This window comes from Salvia hispanica, chromosome 2, assembly GCF_023119035.1.
Source record: "Salvia hispanica cultivar TCC Black 2014 chromosome 2, UniMelb_Shisp_WGS_1.0, whole genome shotgun sequence".
Classification (NCBI taxonomy): domain Eukaryota; kingdom Viridiplantae; phylum Streptophyta; class Magnoliopsida; order Lamiales; family Lamiaceae; genus Salvia; species Salvia hispanica.
In genome coordinates this window covers 29,725,536-29,746,151 of record NC_062966.1, presented here as the reverse complement: position 1 = coordinate 29,746,151, position 20,616 = coordinate 29,725,536, and the positions used below count along the sequence as shown (strand labels likewise).

The following is a 20,616-nucleotide window of genomic DNA, read 5'->3' as shown; positions in this document are numbered from 1 at the left end:
GATTGATCATTTACTCTGCTATACTAGCCAGTAGAAGTGAGTTAAGGTTTTTGATAGGGAAGATAGACACAGGCTATAAATAACAACACAACTAGATCTAGGTACCCTCCTAGCCAGTTGGAGCTTACACACACATCGAGTTAGAGTCTCTCTTTCGAACCTTTCAGACAATGAGAAAATAATTAAAAGATGATCAAAAGAAACTACATATACGTATTTGGGCTATAATTAAAAGTGATGTTAGCGTCAAAAGAATCGATAATGTCGCAAAAGAAAAACGGTGTCGCCATAACAACTACTCTTTCCGTCCCGGCTAAGATGACACATTTCTTAGTCGGCACGGGATTTTCAGAGTTGTTGGTTAATATGATTAATTGGAGAGATAAAGAGTCGGGTGTAAGTGGTTATATGTATTAATTGGAGAGAGAAAGTTACCAAACATAGAAACGTGTCATCTTGGTTGGTACAAACTAAAAAGGAAAGTGTGTCATTAAGGCGAAGGGAGTATTTTATTAGCATCTAAGAATTATATGTAATAATTTATTTTCACCTGCTATAAATATGATAAACAAATGTATTAAAAATATATTTTAAAAAAATTAGAGCTTTTAAATAAAATTTACTACTATTATATACTCCCTCTGTACGTGAAAAAATGTCTTATTTTGCCATTTAATGATGTCAACGATTTAATATTTCATTTTTATTTTTTTTTACATTTTAGATAAGTGAACCCCACCATTCAAGTAAATATTACACTCACATTCAACGTATAAAAGTGAGGTCATATTCTACTAACTTATTTTACTATTTTTCTTCACAAAGTCAATAAATTTCGTAAAATCCGTATCGAATCAAATATATGACTCTAAATGATAGACGGAGGGAGCAATATAGTTACATAGCTGAATAAATTTAAATATACACAATAAATTAATAAATTAAAGAATACATATGTGTTCAATGAGAGGAGAGTTTTAAAACTAAAATTTAGAATTTCATATAATATATCTACAAATTTATTATGAATAAATAACATAAAAAGTGATAAAAAAATGAAATCATGAATACGTAATTGTAGAGGTTTTTATCTGAACATAGCTCAAAAGTGTCTATTTCATTTTGTAACGTATTGTATTAAATTTTCAATAATGTAACTTATTTAAAATTATATCAATAATAATGTAGTATATGAAGTGGATGTTTCTCTTTTAGATCAACGTACAATCAATCTCGTTTCTCCTTTACAACTATAAATAAAAAAGCACACCAGTTTAAACTCAATGAATTAATCATACTATAGTGCAAATACATAAATGGCACATGGGTGAGGGATTGGTGCTCTAGATTTCCCTACACAACTTAAATGATGTAAGATGCTGGATGAAGTAGATGTCCGAAGGCATTTGAGTTCTGCTATACTCTTTTGTGGTTTTGCCGTTTTATTCTCTTTTTCTATTTTCCTCTGGTGCCACTTTTTTGTTGTTGGTGTCTTGTTGTTGGTTGGGCCTGTGGTATGGCTTTTTCTTGAGGGATGACCCGGGGTTGGGCCGTTGCTGGCTTGTAGTGTTTCTTTGCTTAGCTTGGTGTTTTTTTTTTAAGTGGTAGGTAGCTTGGGATTTTGCATAGGTTTTGGTTGTGTCTTTTGTTGTTTCATGTTCGTTGGTTTGTTAACGACTTTTTGCTCGCTGCACCTTTAGCTTGAGCATTTCTTTTGTATAAAAAAAACATAAGAAATTAACTATGGTACTCTATTACATGTTCCAAAGCAAAACAACTCTCGTCGAAGGGGGAACAATAATCAAACAAAGAAACGAGATAAAGTCCGGTAATGAACAGGACCACAATGAACAACTTAATCCTTCTTTAATGCTAGCCCTTTACTCCCAACTAAATTGGAGCAAAACTTTTGGACATAGAGATTAAGAGATTAAGAAAATGTATTGAGAGTATGAAAGGGGAATAAAGTATGAGAGATCAAAAGAGAGTAACATAAGTGATAGAATAAAGTAAGAGTGATTAAATATTTTGCTTTTTATCAAAAAAGAAAATAACTTCACTTAATCAGGACATCCAAAAGGAATACGACTTAACTTACTTGAGACGAAGGGAGTACTAAATAACCTCAAATTTGAGGAAATTGAAGATGATTTCTCTTTTTAAGTTTCATTTGAGGTGAATAGCGCAAATCACCTATGTGGACGTAATCATTTGAGGTGGGTTTGAATTGGTATTTAGGAGCAATTAGAGGGTGAATTATGACTTTTCTTATGTTTGGTTCGATAATTAATAAAACTGAGAGGCCTAAGTTAAGGAGGTTGACCCGCCTCTAAAATGCTTAAATATTGCCTAAAAATGTGCAATAGAATTTTATAATCGTTATTCAAGAATAGTTAAGTCATTACAAATACGGTAATAACCCTCTAGGTCCAGCAGCGCATTCATTTCTTCATTCTTCCCATTCTCCTCCATTTTCATTTAGGCTGCGTTTGGTACACGGAACTGGAGGTGTGGAATTGGAATTAAAGCCTTCAATTCCAAATCTAGTGTTTGGTATCATAAAATTTTTTGGATTTGGAATTGTATATGTTGGGTCTCGGTGGTGCACACCCGAACTCCACATTAGTATGATATTGTCCGCTTTGGACAAAGCCCTCACGGTTTTGCTCTTGAGGTACTCCCCAAAAGGCCTCATACTAATGGAGTAGGGGTAGCACATTTATACACTTGCAAGTCTTGTTCATTCTCCGAGAGACCACATGCCTACCCCATGTTACAGGTCACCATAGGTCTTGGTCGAGCTTGTCACATCGGAGAACTTGCAAGCGCAACCACCGAACCCCGAGCCACAGAGGCCCAGCCCTGAACCAGGGCTCTGATACCACTGTTGGGTCTCGGTGGTGCACAACCGAACTCCACATTAGTATGATATTATCCGCTTTGGGCAAAGCCCTCACGGTTTTGCTCTTGGGGTACTCCCCAAAAGGCCTCATACTAATGGAATAGGGGTAGCCCATTTATACACTTGCAAGTCTTGTTCATTCTCTGATGTGGGATATGGTTTGCTCCCTTTCAGTATATAATTTCAAATCTTCCAATTCCACAATTTGAATTCTATAACCAAAGTAGTGGAATTCCAAATATTTATTAAATTACACACACAATGCATAATTCTTACATACATTGCACACACACAATCACACACACACACACACTACACACACTGCACACACAACAAAAACACACACAACACACATATTCACACACACACACACAGCACGATTCAAACACACGCGCGCACACACACACAACACACATTCTTACACACACACTACACACATCCTCAAACACACACACACATCACATAGCACACACATTCACACACACAACACACACACACTCACACACAGTACACAACACACACATTCACACACACATTGCACATACACACACTCACATTCAATTTTTTAAATTCAATTCCATATCAATTATTTCATTTTTCCAAACAAAGGATTTGGAATTGAATTCCAATTCAATTCCAATTCGATTCCTTCCAATTCAATTCCATAGAATTCCAATTCCAATTCCAATTCCAATTCAATTCAATTCAATTCCGTGTACCAAACGGACCCTTACTGTTGCTCTTCAAACTCTTCGAGCTCGCCTCCATTCGCGTCGGCACCTATCACGGTCAGAATCACACCCCTCAATATGGTGATTAGTATTTTTTTTATTTTTTTTATTTTTTTTTTAACTCTGCCTTGTTGACTTTCCTTGCCCACCATTTATTTGTCAGATGCGGCAAGTTATTAGTAGAGGGGAGGAGGTATTTAGGCAGAACGAAGATTAAGAATGGGGGACCGATTGAGAGCGTGAAATCGAAGAGGTATTGAGATTGAGGGACGACCTTGGAGGTGAAATTAGTGAGATTTTGGACAATGCTAGCACTCCTCCTTCATCTCATACTAGAATTCACGCTTTATTTTTTAGTTTGTTCCATAAAATATGTATATATATATATATATATATATTTTTTTAAAGTTCTCTCTCACATTAATATAAATGGGGAATGTTATATTGCTAACTCATAACTTAATTGCTAACTACAACTAAATAATAACCATTTGATATTCAAATTAAGGGCTTAGATCGTTAATCCATAAATGTCAATACGATCAACGAGAAACGTCAATAAGACCACATGATTAATTCCAAAAATTATCAATAGGGGTATTAATGTCAATTAACTACATGTTTAGTTGTAACTAATTTTTAAAAGAAATCCCAAAACTTTAAATTTATATAACATATACCAATTTAAAGATAATTTCATAAGGATTCCAACGATATCCTACATGCATATGTTCCGACGTCAAAATTTGAAAAAAAATTTGAATTTTTTAAATTTTTTCGTACAAGCAAGAAATGTCAACATAATATATAAAATATGTCAATATAATACATGTAGAATATCAATATAAGCAATGAGTTAACATTCTTAAAGCATTGTGTTGACATTCTCAAAGCATTGTGTTGATATTTTCGAAACACTATATTGACATTTTCATCCAAAACTCTAATTTGGAGTTTTTTTTTTTTTTATCTTTTTTGATTTTATTAATAAAAACGAAAATTACACGTGGCAAATTGTAGACCACACGTTTTCTAAAATCCTATGGTCTTAAATTAGTTATAGTTAGCAATTAAATGATGAGTTAGCAATTGATCACTCCCCTAATATAAATATATTATTTTCTCTCTCAGTTTAACACACAAAATAATACTCCATCCGTCCACTTAAAATGAAATATTTGGGAATCGGCACGAGATTTTATGTAGTGTTGTTTTGTGAGTAAATGTAGAGAGAGTAAAGTAAGAGAGATGAAAAAGTAGAGATAGAGTTGTTTCCATTTTAGGAAACGTTTCATTTTTAATGGGACAACCAAAAAAGGAAAACGTTTCATTTTTAATGGGACAGATGGAGTATTTCTTAAGATCCTGTGCCATTACCAAAGCGTGTCTTCTATTATGGGACAAAAAGAGTAATATATAAGGATGTGTTTGAATTGGCATACTTGTTTTCTTGAGAAAAGGGAGAACTCCAATTTGCAATTCATTTTTCATGGACAGTCGTTTGGTACTTATTATGGGAATATATTTCATGTGTTTGGTTTGCTGGTAATGTAACAATTTAGTAACCAATAATTTCACCCTTACCCTCAATAAGTTCCTTTATTTCTATTGTCCTTGTGCAACCCTAGAGGGTAGAGATATACACCCAAAGTAAGTTCCTTTGTTTGGAGTGCTAGATACGAATATTACCCCATGGTAGTTGCTCCTAGCATATTAATAGCAATGCATTTATCTCGATTGTTAAATAACTTTAACACCACCAAATAGTAGTGGATCCAATGTTAGAACAGAGTGTATAATTGTACCACCAAATATTTCTCCTAATTCGTTAAATATATATTGAGACAAATCTATACGTATATAATGGGGCTGTTATGAAACTTTCCAGAAATTACCATAGTATCCTTTTTGGCTGGAAAGTCTTTAATTGGACAAAAAAAAAGTGATATTATTTGGAAAAAAATTGGTCTAATGAAAGGGTGACTTCTCAAAGAAGATTAATTGTTTTTTGGATTATGATTAGAGGATCGAATTTCTTTTTTTTTTTTATAAAGTATATATAATGATTTTTTTTTATGATTTATATTCGTTAGCCGAAAATTATTTAGTCCATGCATGACGCGAATGCTAACACTCAATTCTAACTAAAAGCCTTAGTGGTGGAATGACAACGTACATGTAATGTTTAACTAGAGAATCAAGTTTAACTCCCAACCTCAGTTCATTTGTAATTTTCTATTACTTCTCATTTTTTTCTTTTCTATTTAATTCTGTTTTTATTTGTGATTGTATGATAATTATATAAATGAATATTTTAAAAAATAAATCAAATCTTTGCCAAATAATTTATGTTAGTTATTATATTTCTATATATATAAAACTTCCAAATATTTATCTTTTGTGTAGTTGTTATTTTCTTTTAAGTTGAAACTTTGCTAAAATATTTTTTGTTTTGTGTCAGGAATAATTTAATTATTACTCTAATAAGTAGTTGTGATATTTATATTTATACAAGACATTCACAACTTACGACTATATAAGGTATTCATAATTCACAAATTATCGATATAAAATATTCACAATTAATGAAATAGATGAACATGAATGGTCAAATTTTAGTGCTCTTAGTCTTTGCAATCGAATCAAAATTTCTGGATTCACCATTAACAACGACATACTCATTGAACAAAGATTGAGATTCCAAGTCATCGAGTCATCAGACTTAGGCTTGGCTGAAGCCCCCGAATTTGCACAGTGCAGAAGGGATTTTGTAAACTAAAGCCCCATGATAAAAAGAGAATAAATATCGAATATAATTATACAATAAATTATTTATCTATCTAAATGATATCCATTTGGAATATCGTGTTGCACTTAATATTATCCATGTCTAGGCAAATATGATGGGGAGCCAATTCATTTCATAGAGATGTATATGAACTAAACCTTGCATTTCTCAATAATGACATAAATGTCTGATCGAAAAAGATGAAATTGCTTCCAACCCATTTCAGGAATAAAGATACAAAACTTCTGCCAAACATAAAAGAACAATGTCAATTATGAACTTCTCAAAAATCTTAGGCATTATTATAAAAGGGAGAGATAGAGCTAGATGTAATTGAGAGAAAAACGATAATGTATGTTTTCATCACTATTTCACTTTATTTTTTAGCAACCATGATTGGAAAGATGGCTTCTTTTACATTTTCAATATTGGAGTCCACAAAAATCTTACAAACACAATGTCAATAATGTAAGAATCTTTTGGCTTCTTCTTTTGATAGTAGCCACACATGTATGTTTTCATCACTATTTCACTTTATTTTTAGCAACCATTATTGGAAAGATGGCTTCTTTTACATTTTCTTGAATCACTAAGAATGATACGTTTCGACCTTTGCCGCTAGAAAAAGCTTATTAAATAAGTAATGTAATGCAATAAGTTATAAGGGTCAACAATACTTTTTAATATCATGGTCGTCTCTCACACTTGACTTTATTTAGATTGTAACCCATCGAATTATCATGGAAATATTATTAGATCTATTAACAATATATTAGGATCGAATAATTTCGTGTATCACTATGACTTCGATTAGATATTTAGATTGTAACCAATCTAATTTTTACGGGAAATTGTTACTGTATTGTAACTAATACTCCTCCGTCCCCAATTAAGAGTCACACTTTGACCGGACACTGAGTTTTAAGAAATGTAAAGAAAAGTTGGTTGAAAAAGCTAGTGGAGTGTGTGATCCATTTTTTTATATTGGTTTTATAATAAAATGTGAGTGAATTGAGTTAGTGGAATGTGTGACCTACTTACTATTTATGGTAAAAATTAAGTGTGACTCTTAATCGGGGACGGACCGAAATAGAAAAATTTAACTCTTAATCGGGAACGGAGGGAGTATCTCTTTACAATGTTATTATGGTTATATCACTTAAAAAACTATTTTCATAAATTATCTTATAATTATTTTAGTTTGAGCAATTTAAATTAGCCGTGCGGTTCAAATTAATGATTTCATCTCGACCACTTTTGCTAATGTTGTTTATGGTTGAGATAAATTAGTAATACTACAAAATTCTAATCTAAATGTGTCAAAATGTGTTCAAATTCTAATCTAGACAAAGTATAAATTCTTGAACATATATTTTTGGTGTCAAAATATACATATTTACAGTGTGGAGGATGATAAGATATGATATGAATCGAATCATACCAAGGTAGTACTATATCTTAAATGGGAAAAAAGTTGGGCTTCACGCCAACCCCAACTGATCATGCGCAAACCAACTGATCCCGCTTCGTGATGATCGGCTGATGTTGCTCGACTGCATGCAGTCTTCATTTATCAATCATAACTCTCTTCGGAATTCGATCTTGCAAGATATCCACACGAATTTCTTTCGACGATGAATGCAACAGTAGTCTTAAAAGTTTGATTGAAAATAATCATTTTTGATATCATTGCATCTTTCATAGTAAAAATACAAATTTAAGATAAAATAGACAATTGGTGATGTGACGTAGATCCAATCAACAATTTGCTATAGTATAATTTATAGCAGTAGATATTCTAATAATGTTCACTGTAAAAAAGTTATTATAATAATCATTTATCACTAAAAATTATCCTAACTATGGAAAGACTCTCACAGTGTTCGATTATTAACTAATCAAAAGTTAATAGTCTTGCCTAATAGTAGGATATTTAGTTGTAGTTAATAATTGGTAAACTAAACAAAAACTTAAGAATTTCAATTGAGTAGATGTGGGGGAACCAATGGTGAGATATTAAAAAGTGAAATCGAGTACCTGGACTGATTCGTCAATGCACAAACGCATTATACTTGGCATAACCACCCAACATCAAAATTCATTATACTCCTATATATGATAGCTGGAGATTTTACTCAAGAAGCAATTTGCATAAAGAAGTTCACTCCAAAAGGCACAAGTAGACCACTTCTTGCATGTGTAACAAAGCTTTTCAACTTCTTTCTTCTCTCTCTTCACATGGAATTTCTTATAGATTTAAGTCATCATCAACAATCTTTTAGGCGACTTCCACACTCAATTATCTACTATTCCACTACTTGAAGAATCATATGAAACACACATATTTCATGTACTAAGTAATTAGATATAAAAATAATAATAATAACTACAAAAATTGAATTTTACCACAAGTAGCTCTTGGAAATATGTTGGCAATAGCCTCTATCAACGGATTGCTGTTGATAAAATGATTGTGTTTACCCCAACCCTTGTATGATCTAAAAAAGACCCCCGTGTTTTCAAAATCTAAAAGTGCTATATCAAAACTTGATCCATCCATTTTTTGATCTAATGGATGCGATTTGGTCTCCAGCAGATGTGCATGTATGTAGAAGAAGATAGGTGCTTGTCAAAATCTTCCTACAGGAAAAGAGATTAGTGGGTAGGTTGGACCATTTCCACTACAAGAATGTTGGACCAATGATCTCAAAAGCAATCCGATTGAGAGGTCTTTCTATACATCAATTGATCTATATATGTATATCAAACTTCATAAAAAGAAGCAATATTATATATATCGTCATGCTTGCGTCACGGTGTGAAACAGAACAGTGTTTCCAGTCGCCATGGTCCATTATCTCCAGTCTTTGAACATAAAACCACAGTCCAAATTGGCATAATATTTGAGATGAAACTAAGGGAAATTATCACAAATATCCAATCACATATATGGTGCTGTCTCCATTGTGCAGCAATGCCTATCTCTCTCTTGAAATGGTGGTGGGGATTCTAGCAACTAGCATTTCTTACACAAGAACTATATAAGGTTGAACCAAGCCTTCAGTTATTAAAAACCCAAAAAATGACTAGGTTGTCTCTTCTAATACTCAAGCTGCTGCTGATATTCATATTTGCTGGTTGGGTGTCGCTATGGGTTCTCAAGCCAACTGAGTTCTGGACGAGGATATGGAAGGGCATGGAGGCAAAAGCATCAACCACAGCGTTTGGCTATAACGGTACATTTACTACTATTTTTTCAAGGTGTTTCTGTACAGGTAGAGCCTAAGTATGTTTTTGTATGATCAAATTGCACAGGTCTTGATTTTGTTGTCTTTACATTTCCTCTAATCGTTCTGTCTATAATCGGGTTCATCTACTTGGAACTGAAACGAGGCGAACCAGGAAATAGGTATATAGAACTCCCACAACTCACCAGCAACATTCAACCTTTCCTATTTCAATAATATTTCTACAGCTAAATATATAGTGACAATTTGATGCAGACTAGGAAGGAAAACTCCACTCACTGCTCTCTCTAATCCACTTTTGGTGAATCGATACATAGGTATTTTATCAGGAGCACAGATTCTAACCTCGTCTCTATTCATCATGCTCATCATCTGGACTTTCTATGTTCGTATCTCTAATGACCTCAAGAAGATGACGCCACTCAAATCGTTCAAACTTAGCCCGTAAGCATTCAATTTTTTTCAAAATAAAGAAGCTGGCTTGTAAAATCATCATTACCTGGTTTCAGATGGCAATATAAGCTCTTCAGAATGGCGACGCGCTGTGGCTTGTTATCAGAAGCCTGCCTCGCTCTGCTGCTTCTTCCCGTGCTACGAGGAATGTCCATATTCCGGTTTCTTGGTATCCAATTTGAGGCTTCGATCAGGTACCATGTCTGGCTCGGTTCTGCAATGATACTCTTCGCCACTTTACATGGCGGAGGCACCCTCTTCGTCTGGGGAATCAAACACAGAATCCAAGAAGAGGTAATTAACGATCACAAACATTGTTCAAACTAAAACTTTTTCTCACATTGCATGCGACAGTTGACAGTTATAAATCGATCAAACAGATGTGGAAGTGGCAGAAGAAAGGGCGTATATACCTTGCTGGAGAAATTGCTCTAGCCACGGCTTTTGTAATGGCTCTCACAGCACTTCCACAGATTAGAAGAAAATGGTTTCAAGTTTTTTACTACACTCATCATCTCTATGTAGTCTTCATTCTATTCTTCCTCTTCCACGGTGGAGACCGCCACTTCTACACAGTGTTCCCCGGAGTCTTCCTCTTCGCCTTGGATAAGCTCCTCCGTGTAGTGCAGTCAAGGCCAGAGACGTGCATTCTCTCTGCTCGAGTGTTTCCCTGCAAAGCAATAGAACTCACATTGCCAAAGGATCCAAGTTAGCAATCATCACTTCACCTTCGTCATTTTTGAAATTTCAAGAAACTACTTATAAAATCCATACCTGATTGCTGCAGGGTTGAAATATGCACCAACCAGTGTCGTCTTCCTCAATATACCGAGCATTTCCAAGCTGCAATGGCATCCGTTCAGCATAACTTCTAGCTCAAGCGTAGACGAGCACAGCATCTCAGTTATCGTAAAGAGCGAGGGGCAATGGACTAGTTCCCTCCACAGCAAGATCACTCATGCTGAAGAACAAGATTTGGAAGATGATCAAAGGGGATGCATCCCAGTTGCAGTCGAAGGTCCATACGGGCCTGCATCCATGGAGTTGTTAAGGTAAAATGCAATCCAGGATCAACTTAGCATAGGATTAAATTGCTCATTCTCAAATTCATCTCCATATTTATGATATTCAGGTACAATAACTTACTCTTGGTTGCTGGAGGGATTGGGGTGACACCGTTTCTCAGCATCCTTCGCGAATTAAGCTGTAGCACGAGCAGTGGCAGAAATGCATATCCAGATAGAATACATCTCATATACACTATAAAGAAGTCACAAGATTTATGCTTACTGGATCCAATACTCCCTCTGCTGTTAGATATCAAACAATTTCACACAAAACTCAGTGTATTCGTCACTAGGGAAAACCAAATTGGAACGACACTAAGAGACGTGCTCAACGACGTTCCTGAAGCACAAACAACGACTTTTAGCACTGCAGGCACCACTTATGCAGTTCATGGACCTGAAAGATTAGCATGGATGGCTGCTGTCACAGCCGTTTCGTCAGTCATGTTTCTCGTCTCTCTTGTTGTTTTCAACCATTTTGTTATAACACCGGCAGCAATTCAGAAGAATCCCTCCTCACAAACTGATCTCCTGCTTGTTTGCTCCTTTGCCATGGCAATCATATTCGCGGCTATAACGGCCATCACCCTACGGTGGAAGAGGGTAATGAACAAGCTACAGTTATTCTCCGATAAGCAAACCAAAGCTGTGAAACAGAGCTCACTTGAAGCTAGCATAGATCTTGATGAACATGATATTCATTTTGGAGGAAGACCAATATTTCAAGGTAACATACTAATTTGTCTATTTCACTGCAGAAATTAATGGAACACCGTGATCCTGCACCGCACACGGCCTAACTCATTCATGATTTAACAGATTTAATCTCAACATTCGCTAGAGAAACTGGTGGATCAGATATAGGAGTTTTCGTCTGTGGCCCTCAAGGGATGAAAGAATCTGTTGCCGTAGCTTGCAGACAACCCCGGGACTCACAGAGGAATGCTAAGGGAAAGAGGGCAAACTTCAGCTTTCATTCACTCAGTTTTACACTTTAGTTTGCACAATAACTGCAAAAATTAAATTTGAGGCCATATATTGTAACACTATAGTCTATAATAACACTAATAAGAGTGCAATAAGATAGTCTATAAGGAAATGTAGCAAAGCACTTAATAGTTCATAATTGGAAAAATTCTATCTATATGATACAACAACAATGGCAAGAACCACATATATTCAAGTCACACTCCAAAAACCACAACAAAACTACATATACATATCAAATACAAGATGCAAAATAAACATAGAGCTTCACACCTCATCTTGAGCCAGGAACCCTTTTTCTTGCTCATTTCCATCTTCATCTCTATCAATGATGCTCTGCACCGGAGTCAATCCCGACAGCATATCCCTTGGCTCCATTTCCACGCGTTCACCCAACAAAATCGCTGTCACTTCCTTCATAGTAGGCCTCCGGTTAGGATCAGGGTGACAACACGACAAACCCAGCTTCAACACAGCCTCCATCTCCCCCACCTCATACTCTCCCTTAATCCTCACGTCTGCCACCTCCAAGATCCTCCCTTCGACATATTTATGCCTTACCCATTCTATCAACACCTCCTGATCCTCGTCCTCCACCCTCGTCTCAATGGGCTTCCGCCCACACGCCACCTCCAAGACCACAATACCAAAGCTATAAACATCACTAGCTGCAGTCGGGGAAGCCAATGTCACCACCTCGGGTGCCAAGTACCCCAACGTCCCCACAACCCGTGTCGTGCTAGGCACCTGACCATGAGTGTACAGCTTCGCTAATCCAAAATCGCTTAGCCTCCCACGCAGATCATTGTCTAGCAACACGTTGCTCGACTTAATGTCTCTGTGAACCACCACCTGATCCCAACCATGATGAAGGTAGCTTAAACCTTCGGCAACATCTGCAAGAACCCTCTTCCTCCCCTCCCAACTCAACAACTTCTTCGGCTTGTCAAAGATCCAATTATTGAGGCTTCCATTAGGCATGAAGTCATACACAAGCATTAGCTCATTCCCCTTTCTACACCACCCCTTCAACTGCACTAGATTCTTGTGCTGCAGCCTCCCGATGCTTGATATCTCAGCCATGAACTCCCTCAACCCCTGCTTCGAGTCATGGTTCACACACTTCACTGCCATCTCCATGTTGTCTCCACCCAATGTAGCTTTGTAAACCTTCCCAAAACCACCCGATCCGAGGAGTTCCTTGCTCGAAAACTGCTTGGTAGCCACACTGAGCTCCTCGTAAGAATACTTATGGGGCCAATACTCCATCTCCCAATCCTCAATTTCATCTTCTTCATCCAAATTTCCCCTCTTCTTCCACCAAATCCAAGAAACCAACAATGCTGCAGCCACCACCGCTGCCACACACCCCACCGCGATCCCGGCAACTGCCCCTTTAGACAGCGAAGATCCCCCCAAGTTAACTGGCCGGAAAACCGGCAAACCGGTGGTGTTGATATCCCTAGCGATTCCTTCATCACTAAAACTCCAAGCTAACAGCCTCTGCACCTCAACCCACTCCGTTTTCGAAGCCGAAAACCCTACAAACATCTCCGGCGCGATGTAATCCGAAATCGCGGAACTCTTGTAATTGAGCAAAACCCTAGCCGGGCGGGGAATTCCAACTGGCGCAATTGTGACATTGATTTCATTTCCCGGTCCGTCAAATTCAATCCAAGCGTGAATATTCTGCCCATTTCTCATATCAAGCTCCACAAATTGGGAGGCAGAATCGTAATACCCAGCCAATCGCGTAGTCTCGGACAAAACGCTGTTCAAATCGACGCCGACGTGGTTCCCGTTGTCCTCGTTGAACTCCGTGTTCCGGCCGGTGTCGAATTCGACGGCGACGAGCGGCGCGACGGTGCGGGGAGGCGAGGAGAAGACGCCGAAGTACTGGCCGTTGACGACGCGGGGAGGGGTGGTGGTGTTGGAGAGGACGAAGGCGAGGCCGAAGCCGGGGCTGTCAGCGATTTGGGGCAAAATAGAGAAGACGAATTGGGTGGAGAAGGAGGTGGTGAGGTTGGTGCTGGTGGAATTGAGAGGACGGAAAGGGATTGTGAAAGGGAGGAAGGCGCGGCCGATTGAGTAGTCCTCGGAGTCGTTGGTGAAGCGGATGACGGGAGGGTCGATGCGGGCGTGGTTTACGAAGGTGAAATTGGTGGCGGCGGAGGCAGGGAAGGAGTTGAAGATGAAGTCGAGGCATGAGGATGGAGGCAGCAGGTATACTGCTGCAAGGAGAAGAAGAAACATTATTTTTGGGAATGGGAGTTTCTCATTTTTGACTTTATTTAAAGTCCAGCCTACCAAATTCTAATTCACATGCATTTCTAATCATTTCGATTAATATTTTTGGGAATGGGATTTTCTCATTTTTGGCAACAAGTTATTAATGATTCTTGATTAAAATCAAAATATATTGTATAATTTGAAAACTAAACTAAACAACGTATAGCCATCAATTTGTGAAGACGATTGTATTTACTAGTCAAACTCTAGCCATCATTCGAAATTATTTAACGTCATGTGGAAACATGTGAATATATTTTGTGACTATGTCAACAGAAATCACATTTTATCTTGCATGCCTATATTAGTTACTCCTTTTTAAGCTTTTGATTTCTTCCTTCTATGCCACTTCGGTCTAACACATCCTCAACTCCATCCCAAATCCAGGTTTCAAGTCCCCTCCACGTCACCATTCCCCTAAATTTGAATTTCAGACCACAACTCCTTTAACACCGCAGGTCCCAACTTGAGCCACAACTATTACAATTCCTAAAACTAGCGGCAATTGCCAGTTGTTAGCGTTAACGTAATCATCCATCTGTCGTTGGTTGCTGTTAAACCAATCCATAGAAACTGGAATTATTGAAATACAATAGGAATGAATATGAGTTTGAGTGGAAGAGTGGTAGAATGGAAGAAAACAAGTGTATAGGCAAACAAAATTAAAAATAAAAATTCGAGGGGACTTGTAGCCCGGCCTGAACACAACTAACGCCGAGCCGGGACTCAGCCGATGCGGCACGAGCATCGCTAACGCCGGGCCGGGACGGACCGCTGGAGCGGCCCAGAGACGCAACTGTGGCCCCGGGACCGTCCCAGGCCATGCCTCTCCTCCGTGTAACGCCTCACCAGGGCCGGGACTCGCGAGTTGCGGCCCAGCCCACCCGCGTTGGGGATGCTCTTAAGGGCTCGTTCGGTGACTCTTAATTGGCCACAAATGGAATCAAATAAGTGCAATTAATGCGGTTCGATGTTCCGTAGATGATTATACATGGCCCTCGATATGACCAAGGGCCCGCACTATTCCTTTTGACTTTTGGCAGAAATAATTAATGCTTCCCACTTAATTTTGCATATCTGCTCCACTATAGTGGAAGCAGATTTGCGTGCAAGATTACCAAATTGACCAATGAATTTTTTATTTCCCCCATTCCCAAAGTGTTGTCATTTTGTAAGTACACTTCAACATACTTTCTCTAATTCAAAATTTTTAGATCTGGTATGGAATGTAAAGCTACTGTAACACTCTCTAATCCACGAGTTCTTTTTAGAATCAAACACTTCGTAATCCTCCTCACAACCAACCAAAGTATCTTATACTCTGAGCTGGCGGAGCAACCATTCATCGCCATCCCTACTACTACACGTGAGAGGTTAGCAATGAACTCCATTTTTGGCAAACTGAACGGAAGAAGAAAAATGTTGCTATGGGAAGTCTTGCAATTACAGCTTCAAAGAGGTCCTCCAGAAAATCTTTATAAATTTATTGCACACGATCGTCGCACCGGAAATTAGGAAGCCAGGAAAAGAGCAGGAAGGGGAGGTTGTTGCACGATCTGAGAGGCGTCTTCCTCGCGACGGAGATTGCACCGACGCCGAGGACGGTGCAGGATTTGTTGACCGGTAGCAGATCTGTGGCGGCATCGCCACTGAAGCTGACGAAGCTGCTTCTCCACGTCCGGCAATACGAGAAGGCTGCCTCTCGTTCGATCAAGCGACGAGAAGGAGGCGTGGCTGCCTTTTGCGCGTCTATATGTGATTGGGGTAGTCGTTGGAAATTGTAAAAAATGTCAGGGACATTATTGCCAATCCACTACCTGGTATATAGTCAACCACATCCACAAAGGAAAAAATTGATGCTCAATTAGTGTGAACCAAACGATGCCGAAGAATACCAATGTGGTGGGGTCACCCACATTCATCACTTACCACATTTATTTCTGCCAATGTTAAGGTCAGACACGTGTTCCAAGTTGTGAAGCTCCACGAGTTTTTCCTAAAAATATATCGGAAAATCAAGTTAATATAGGGTAATAATCTATTTTCAAATTTTACAGACGATAGTTTCAGCAAGAAGAATACCATCCCATTGTTGTGCATTTATCCTTTTTAGTCTCCCTGCACAGTAAAAAAATAACTTAATTTATTTTTCAGTGTTCATTTCTTTCAAGTGGGAGAAAATATTTCCATTGATCGCTATTCGCAACTTATTCATTATGAACATCATTCAAAAAAAAAAAAAAAAACTCTTTATTGTAGAATTTGGAAGAATTAAAGTATCAACTTTATAAGCAAAAACCACCCAAGAGATTAGTTCTCGCATCTCCCTCGGTTTAAACAAGTTTTTCAACAAAGGACAATTATTGAACTAGTTATGTAATCATCAAACATATAATTTAGTACATATTACTTAGAATATATAGATCTAATGTTGTTCATCATAGATCTAGAATATTTTGTAGATCTTAGGATTTAAATCCAATAATCTCAATATTCAATCATCGATCTAGAACTTCATATCATAGATCCGAAAATAAAATCAAGAAAAACATAGATCCAACACATATTATAAACATATAACATGTAATTGCATGATTTATGAAAAACCCAAGTTTTTACACTAATATTTTCGAAAATTTCAATTTATCAAATACATAATCAGAGCCTAAAAATTGGCTCTGATACCAATTGTTGGGACTACCGCAGCGGAAGACACGGAAAACAAACATGCCCTTAACGGATCTATTTAGGTGATTATGCATTCGATTCCAATTTCATGCAAATAACATAGATTTATAGTTAAACACATCAAATAAACACATATACATGCTAACTTGATGTAGATCTTTATTGTTATCTCTTGATCCATCAAAGGATCGACGTTGCTAGCTGCACCACCCGGAGATCCTTGGTTTATCGATCACGAATCTTCCAATCTATTCCCTTGTCTTTGATTATTCATCCGTGTGGGCGGATCTCGAACAATCAACAATAGATTTGGTGAGATCTAGGAAGAACACCACACAAAACAATCTATCTCGATTCAATTCTATGGATTAGAATGAACAAGACAAAGCTAAACCAAAACCCTATATCTCCTTATTCTATTGGCTCAAAAATCGAGGCAAAAGGGAGAGAGAGAGACTGAGTTATCGGCGGCTAGGGTTAGGGTTTTGAGTTGTGAATTGTGTCAATTGTGTAGTAGGGTTTCCACATCTCACCACTATTTATAAAAGACTTATTGGGCTAGAATGAGGATCCATGGAATGAAATAGATGTTGGGCTCACCCATTAGATAAATATCTAATTAAATCTAATCACCCATGATTTAATATATTATCAATGGAATATTATTTTGTTCCACTAAAGAATAATATTGCACTCCCATCTAAATCACCAAATTACAAATAACTTGAGTCTATTTTATTTTACAATATTTCCCGCGTTTAAGATTATCTTAATCCATCAATTTAATTATTTGTCTGCTATGTGACTTGAATTAAATTAATTCTCCAAAGAGTTTTCTAGTTTGAAACTTTATTTATTATTCGTGGAATAAATTCCAACTGCGCAGATTTCTGAATAATTAATTCCTTTTTCAAACACATCTTTGGGGATCACCCCTTAGGGATTTAATCATACCACACTTGGGCACGCGAATGCTATGAAATAATATTCCAATATATTCATGTTATTCAATTACTACCACCCAAGATGTCATGTTTGAGTTACGTACAAACTCTCCCATATTCATAACTCAAAGTGGCGTTTGATTAAATAAACAATATTGATATTAATTTCATAGACTAGAAAATATTAAACTTTCTGAAATATATTCTTACAGTAGATAGCAATAAAGAATATATTTCGCATTAGATCCTTTCAATGTTTTACCACACCGGTGTTACTAATCTCTTCTTAGGTAAGAGAGAATTATCACAAACACCGCAACCATACCAATAGGTAGCCAAAGCCTATCTAGGTTGTGAATACGTTTTTCTTCTTACTAGATCCGGTCAAGTCCCCTACTGGTGAACACATGGAAGCCATCGTATTCCCCTACTTTAACCTTCTTAGTAAGAAGCCTTAGACTTGTTTATTATATTTCAATAATAAACCATTATATTATATTATTTATTCTCATAATTAGTAAACAAGTGGGTATACGTGCATGAGCTGACTGTACAAAGGCATGCACGCTCGAAGCATCTTTTAGTATACAAACCCCAACACTCTGTTAGATAATAGCTTCAAAATAGGAACATTTCGGTCGATATATCATCATTGTAATTGTCTTATCTTAAAAGCATATTTGAAGCATAACTCTAATATATGGATTTACTTGGCCAACAAGCAAACCTTTCGAATGAAAATTTCAACCACGCATACATTGTGTGATGTCTGTAATGAAATGGCTTCAAAGACAAGATCCTTTTGTTCATAGAGCATATTAATCTTTGTTGTCTCGTAGATGTTCATTTAAAGCTTAAATCTTTATATTTGGGTTTACTTAGCCAATAAGCAAACCATTTCAATCCAAATGACCTACAGACTTTCATTGTACGATCTCTGTTAGATAATAGCTTCAAAATAGGAACATTTCAGTCGATATATCATCATTGTAATTGTCTTATCTTAAAAGCTTATTTGAAGCATAACTCTTATATATGGGTTTACATGACCAACAAGCAAACCTTTTGAAACCCTCCTCCTTCCCCTCCGACGCTGCTCCTTACCGCCAGCTAGAAGTCTTCATCGGAATCTTGGTAACATCATGGAGGAACAGGGGGGATAAGCCCCCTTCGTCCCCGCTTGCTCTCTCGGAACCCCCCCTTCCCTCTCCCTCACCTCTCCCTCACCTCTCCCTCCCCTAAGGTCGTGTCCCGGAAAGGTCTGCTACGAAAACATGCTGCCAGAATGAAAATGGGAAGGTCACTCTCGCCCCGGTTTCTCGCAAGTTCCACGTCGAAACTGCCGGCGAAAAACCGGAAAATTATGGCAACAATCCTGAAGACCAGAGCCATTCGACAAAGACGTACCTACGGTCTGATCTCTGATTCCCAAATCACTCCGTAGGTAGGTGGCTCAACATCTAGGAGAGACGCCCGTAAGAAAGGAGGGGTCGAAAAGCGGAATAGCAGAATTGAACCAAAACAAGACATTCAAGAACCGGCCGGAAAGAAAGACGTAGAGGAAGAAGCCTTTGAGGATTTCCTTGAGCCTTTGAGGATTGCCTTGAGGATGATTCGAACCTTGAAAATGGAATGGATAGAGAAAAGGTAGATGTTTTGATGGGGGAAGAAACACCTTCAAAAAATGTCACGGAAGTTCCGGCGGGACCCTGCGCGATCTCGCTGGAATATTCGAATCAGAAGTCGGCGTCTGATGTCATAGGAACAAGGGAGTCAAGTGATTCCTTGACCGTTGCTACTGCAAGCAACACGACAGAGCCCATATCTCCTGCAGAGGGAGACAAACAAGTCTCTGAAGATTCTGCTGCAATTGGTACCTTTTTGAAAGAACAAGGCAAGAATACAAATGTTCTTTATAAGAGTTAACCTACCTTAGGTCCTTTTTTGGAAAGTGGAACAGAGAATCATCCAACCTCATCTCCTTGTCTAGAAATCTTCTGCGCAAAGTCATCTAGGGAGCTAGATGCATCACAGCCGCTGCAGCCTCCAAGGAAGCAATACCAGAACAACAGCTCTGATGGTCGACCGAAATTCGGAGGAGTAATTGATGATTTCGACTCCAACTCCCCTCCCTTGGTAAGCAGCCTCGCCACCGCTACACGCACCAGTCTCAATAAGGATGCACAAATGGGTACTAGTCCGGCTCGAATGGAAGGAAATCCTAACTCAAACTGCATGGAGCTGATCTGCAACACGAGCGGCCCTCAGACGAAAGAAGGAGGTACGAAAACAACAACAACAAAAAATGTGACAAACTCATATTTTAGGCTTGTTTTATGGGTGATTAAAGAGTGCTTTTGATGGTTTAAGATGTTAAATACAAGTTTTTTTCACCGCATATACACTAATTAGGTGAGTTGATGGGTTTGTCGTAGTTTTGTGATGAAAACAGGTTGAAACGAGCCGAAGCTGAAATTCGAGGAGTTCTCCAGGAGGAAAACCCGACCGGGTGTTTTCCA

At 37.8% G+C, this 20,616-nt stretch overlaps 3 protein-coding genes across 11 annotated transcripts; 2 read left to right on the top strand and 1 right to left on the bottom strand.

Moving 5' to 3' along the window:
• Positions 1-7,759: 7,759 nt before the first annotated feature.
• Positions 7,760-14,445, bottom strand: LOC125208373 (L-type lectin-domain containing receptor kinase S.1-like). Of its 8 annotated transcripts, none has more exons than XM_048107972.1 (7): positions 12,450-14,445; positions 11,269-11,777; positions 10,897-11,152; positions 10,536-10,808; positions 10,169-10,385; positions 8,459-9,061; positions 7,760-8,022 (listed from the first exon to the last, which is right to left on the bottom strand). In XM_048107972.1, the coding sequence occupies exons 1-2, from the start codon at positions 14,427-14,429 to the stop codon at positions 11,706-11,708; spliced, it is 2,052 nt and encodes a 683-aa protein (XP_047963929.1). In that variant the 5' UTR covers positions 14,430-14,445; the 3' UTR covers positions 7,760-8,022; positions 8,459-9,061; positions 10,169-10,385; positions 10,536-10,808; positions 10,897-11,152; positions 11,269-11,705. The 8 variants fall into 8 exon arrangements, with proteins under 8 accessions (XP_047963929.1, XP_047963935.1, XP_047963931.1 ...); XM_048107975.1 differs by lacking the exon at positions 7,760-8,022 and having other exon boundaries at positions 8,519-9,061; positions 11,269-11,326; positions 11,413-11,777; XM_048107978.1 differs by lacking the exon at positions 8,459-9,061 and having other exon boundaries at positions 7,760-8,046.
• Positions 9,282-10,113, top strand: LOC125208374 (ferric reduction oxidase 8, mitochondrial-like). Of its 2 annotated transcripts, none has more exons than XM_048107980.1 (3): positions 9,282-9,657; positions 9,737-9,830; positions 9,987-10,113. In XM_048107980.1, exons 1-3 carry the CDS (start codon positions 9,504-9,506, stop codon positions 10,066-10,068), a joined length of 330 nt encoding a protein of 109 aa, XP_047963937.1. In that variant the 5' UTR covers positions 9,282-9,503; the 3' UTR covers positions 10,069-10,113. The 2 variants fall into 2 exon arrangements, with proteins under 2 accessions (XP_047963937.1, XP_047963938.1); XM_048107981.1 differs by having other exon boundaries at positions 9,909-10,067.
• On the top strand, positions 10,201-11,178 carry LOC125206764 (ferric reduction oxidase 8, mitochondrial-like). The gene is made up of 3 exons (XM_048105990.1): positions 10,201-10,416; positions 10,503-10,830; positions 10,910-11,178. Exons 1-3 carry the CDS (start codon positions 10,201-10,203, stop codon positions 11,176-11,178), a joined length of 813 nt encoding a protein of 270 aa, XP_047961947.1.
• Positions 14,446-20,616: the final 6,171 nt, after the last annotated feature.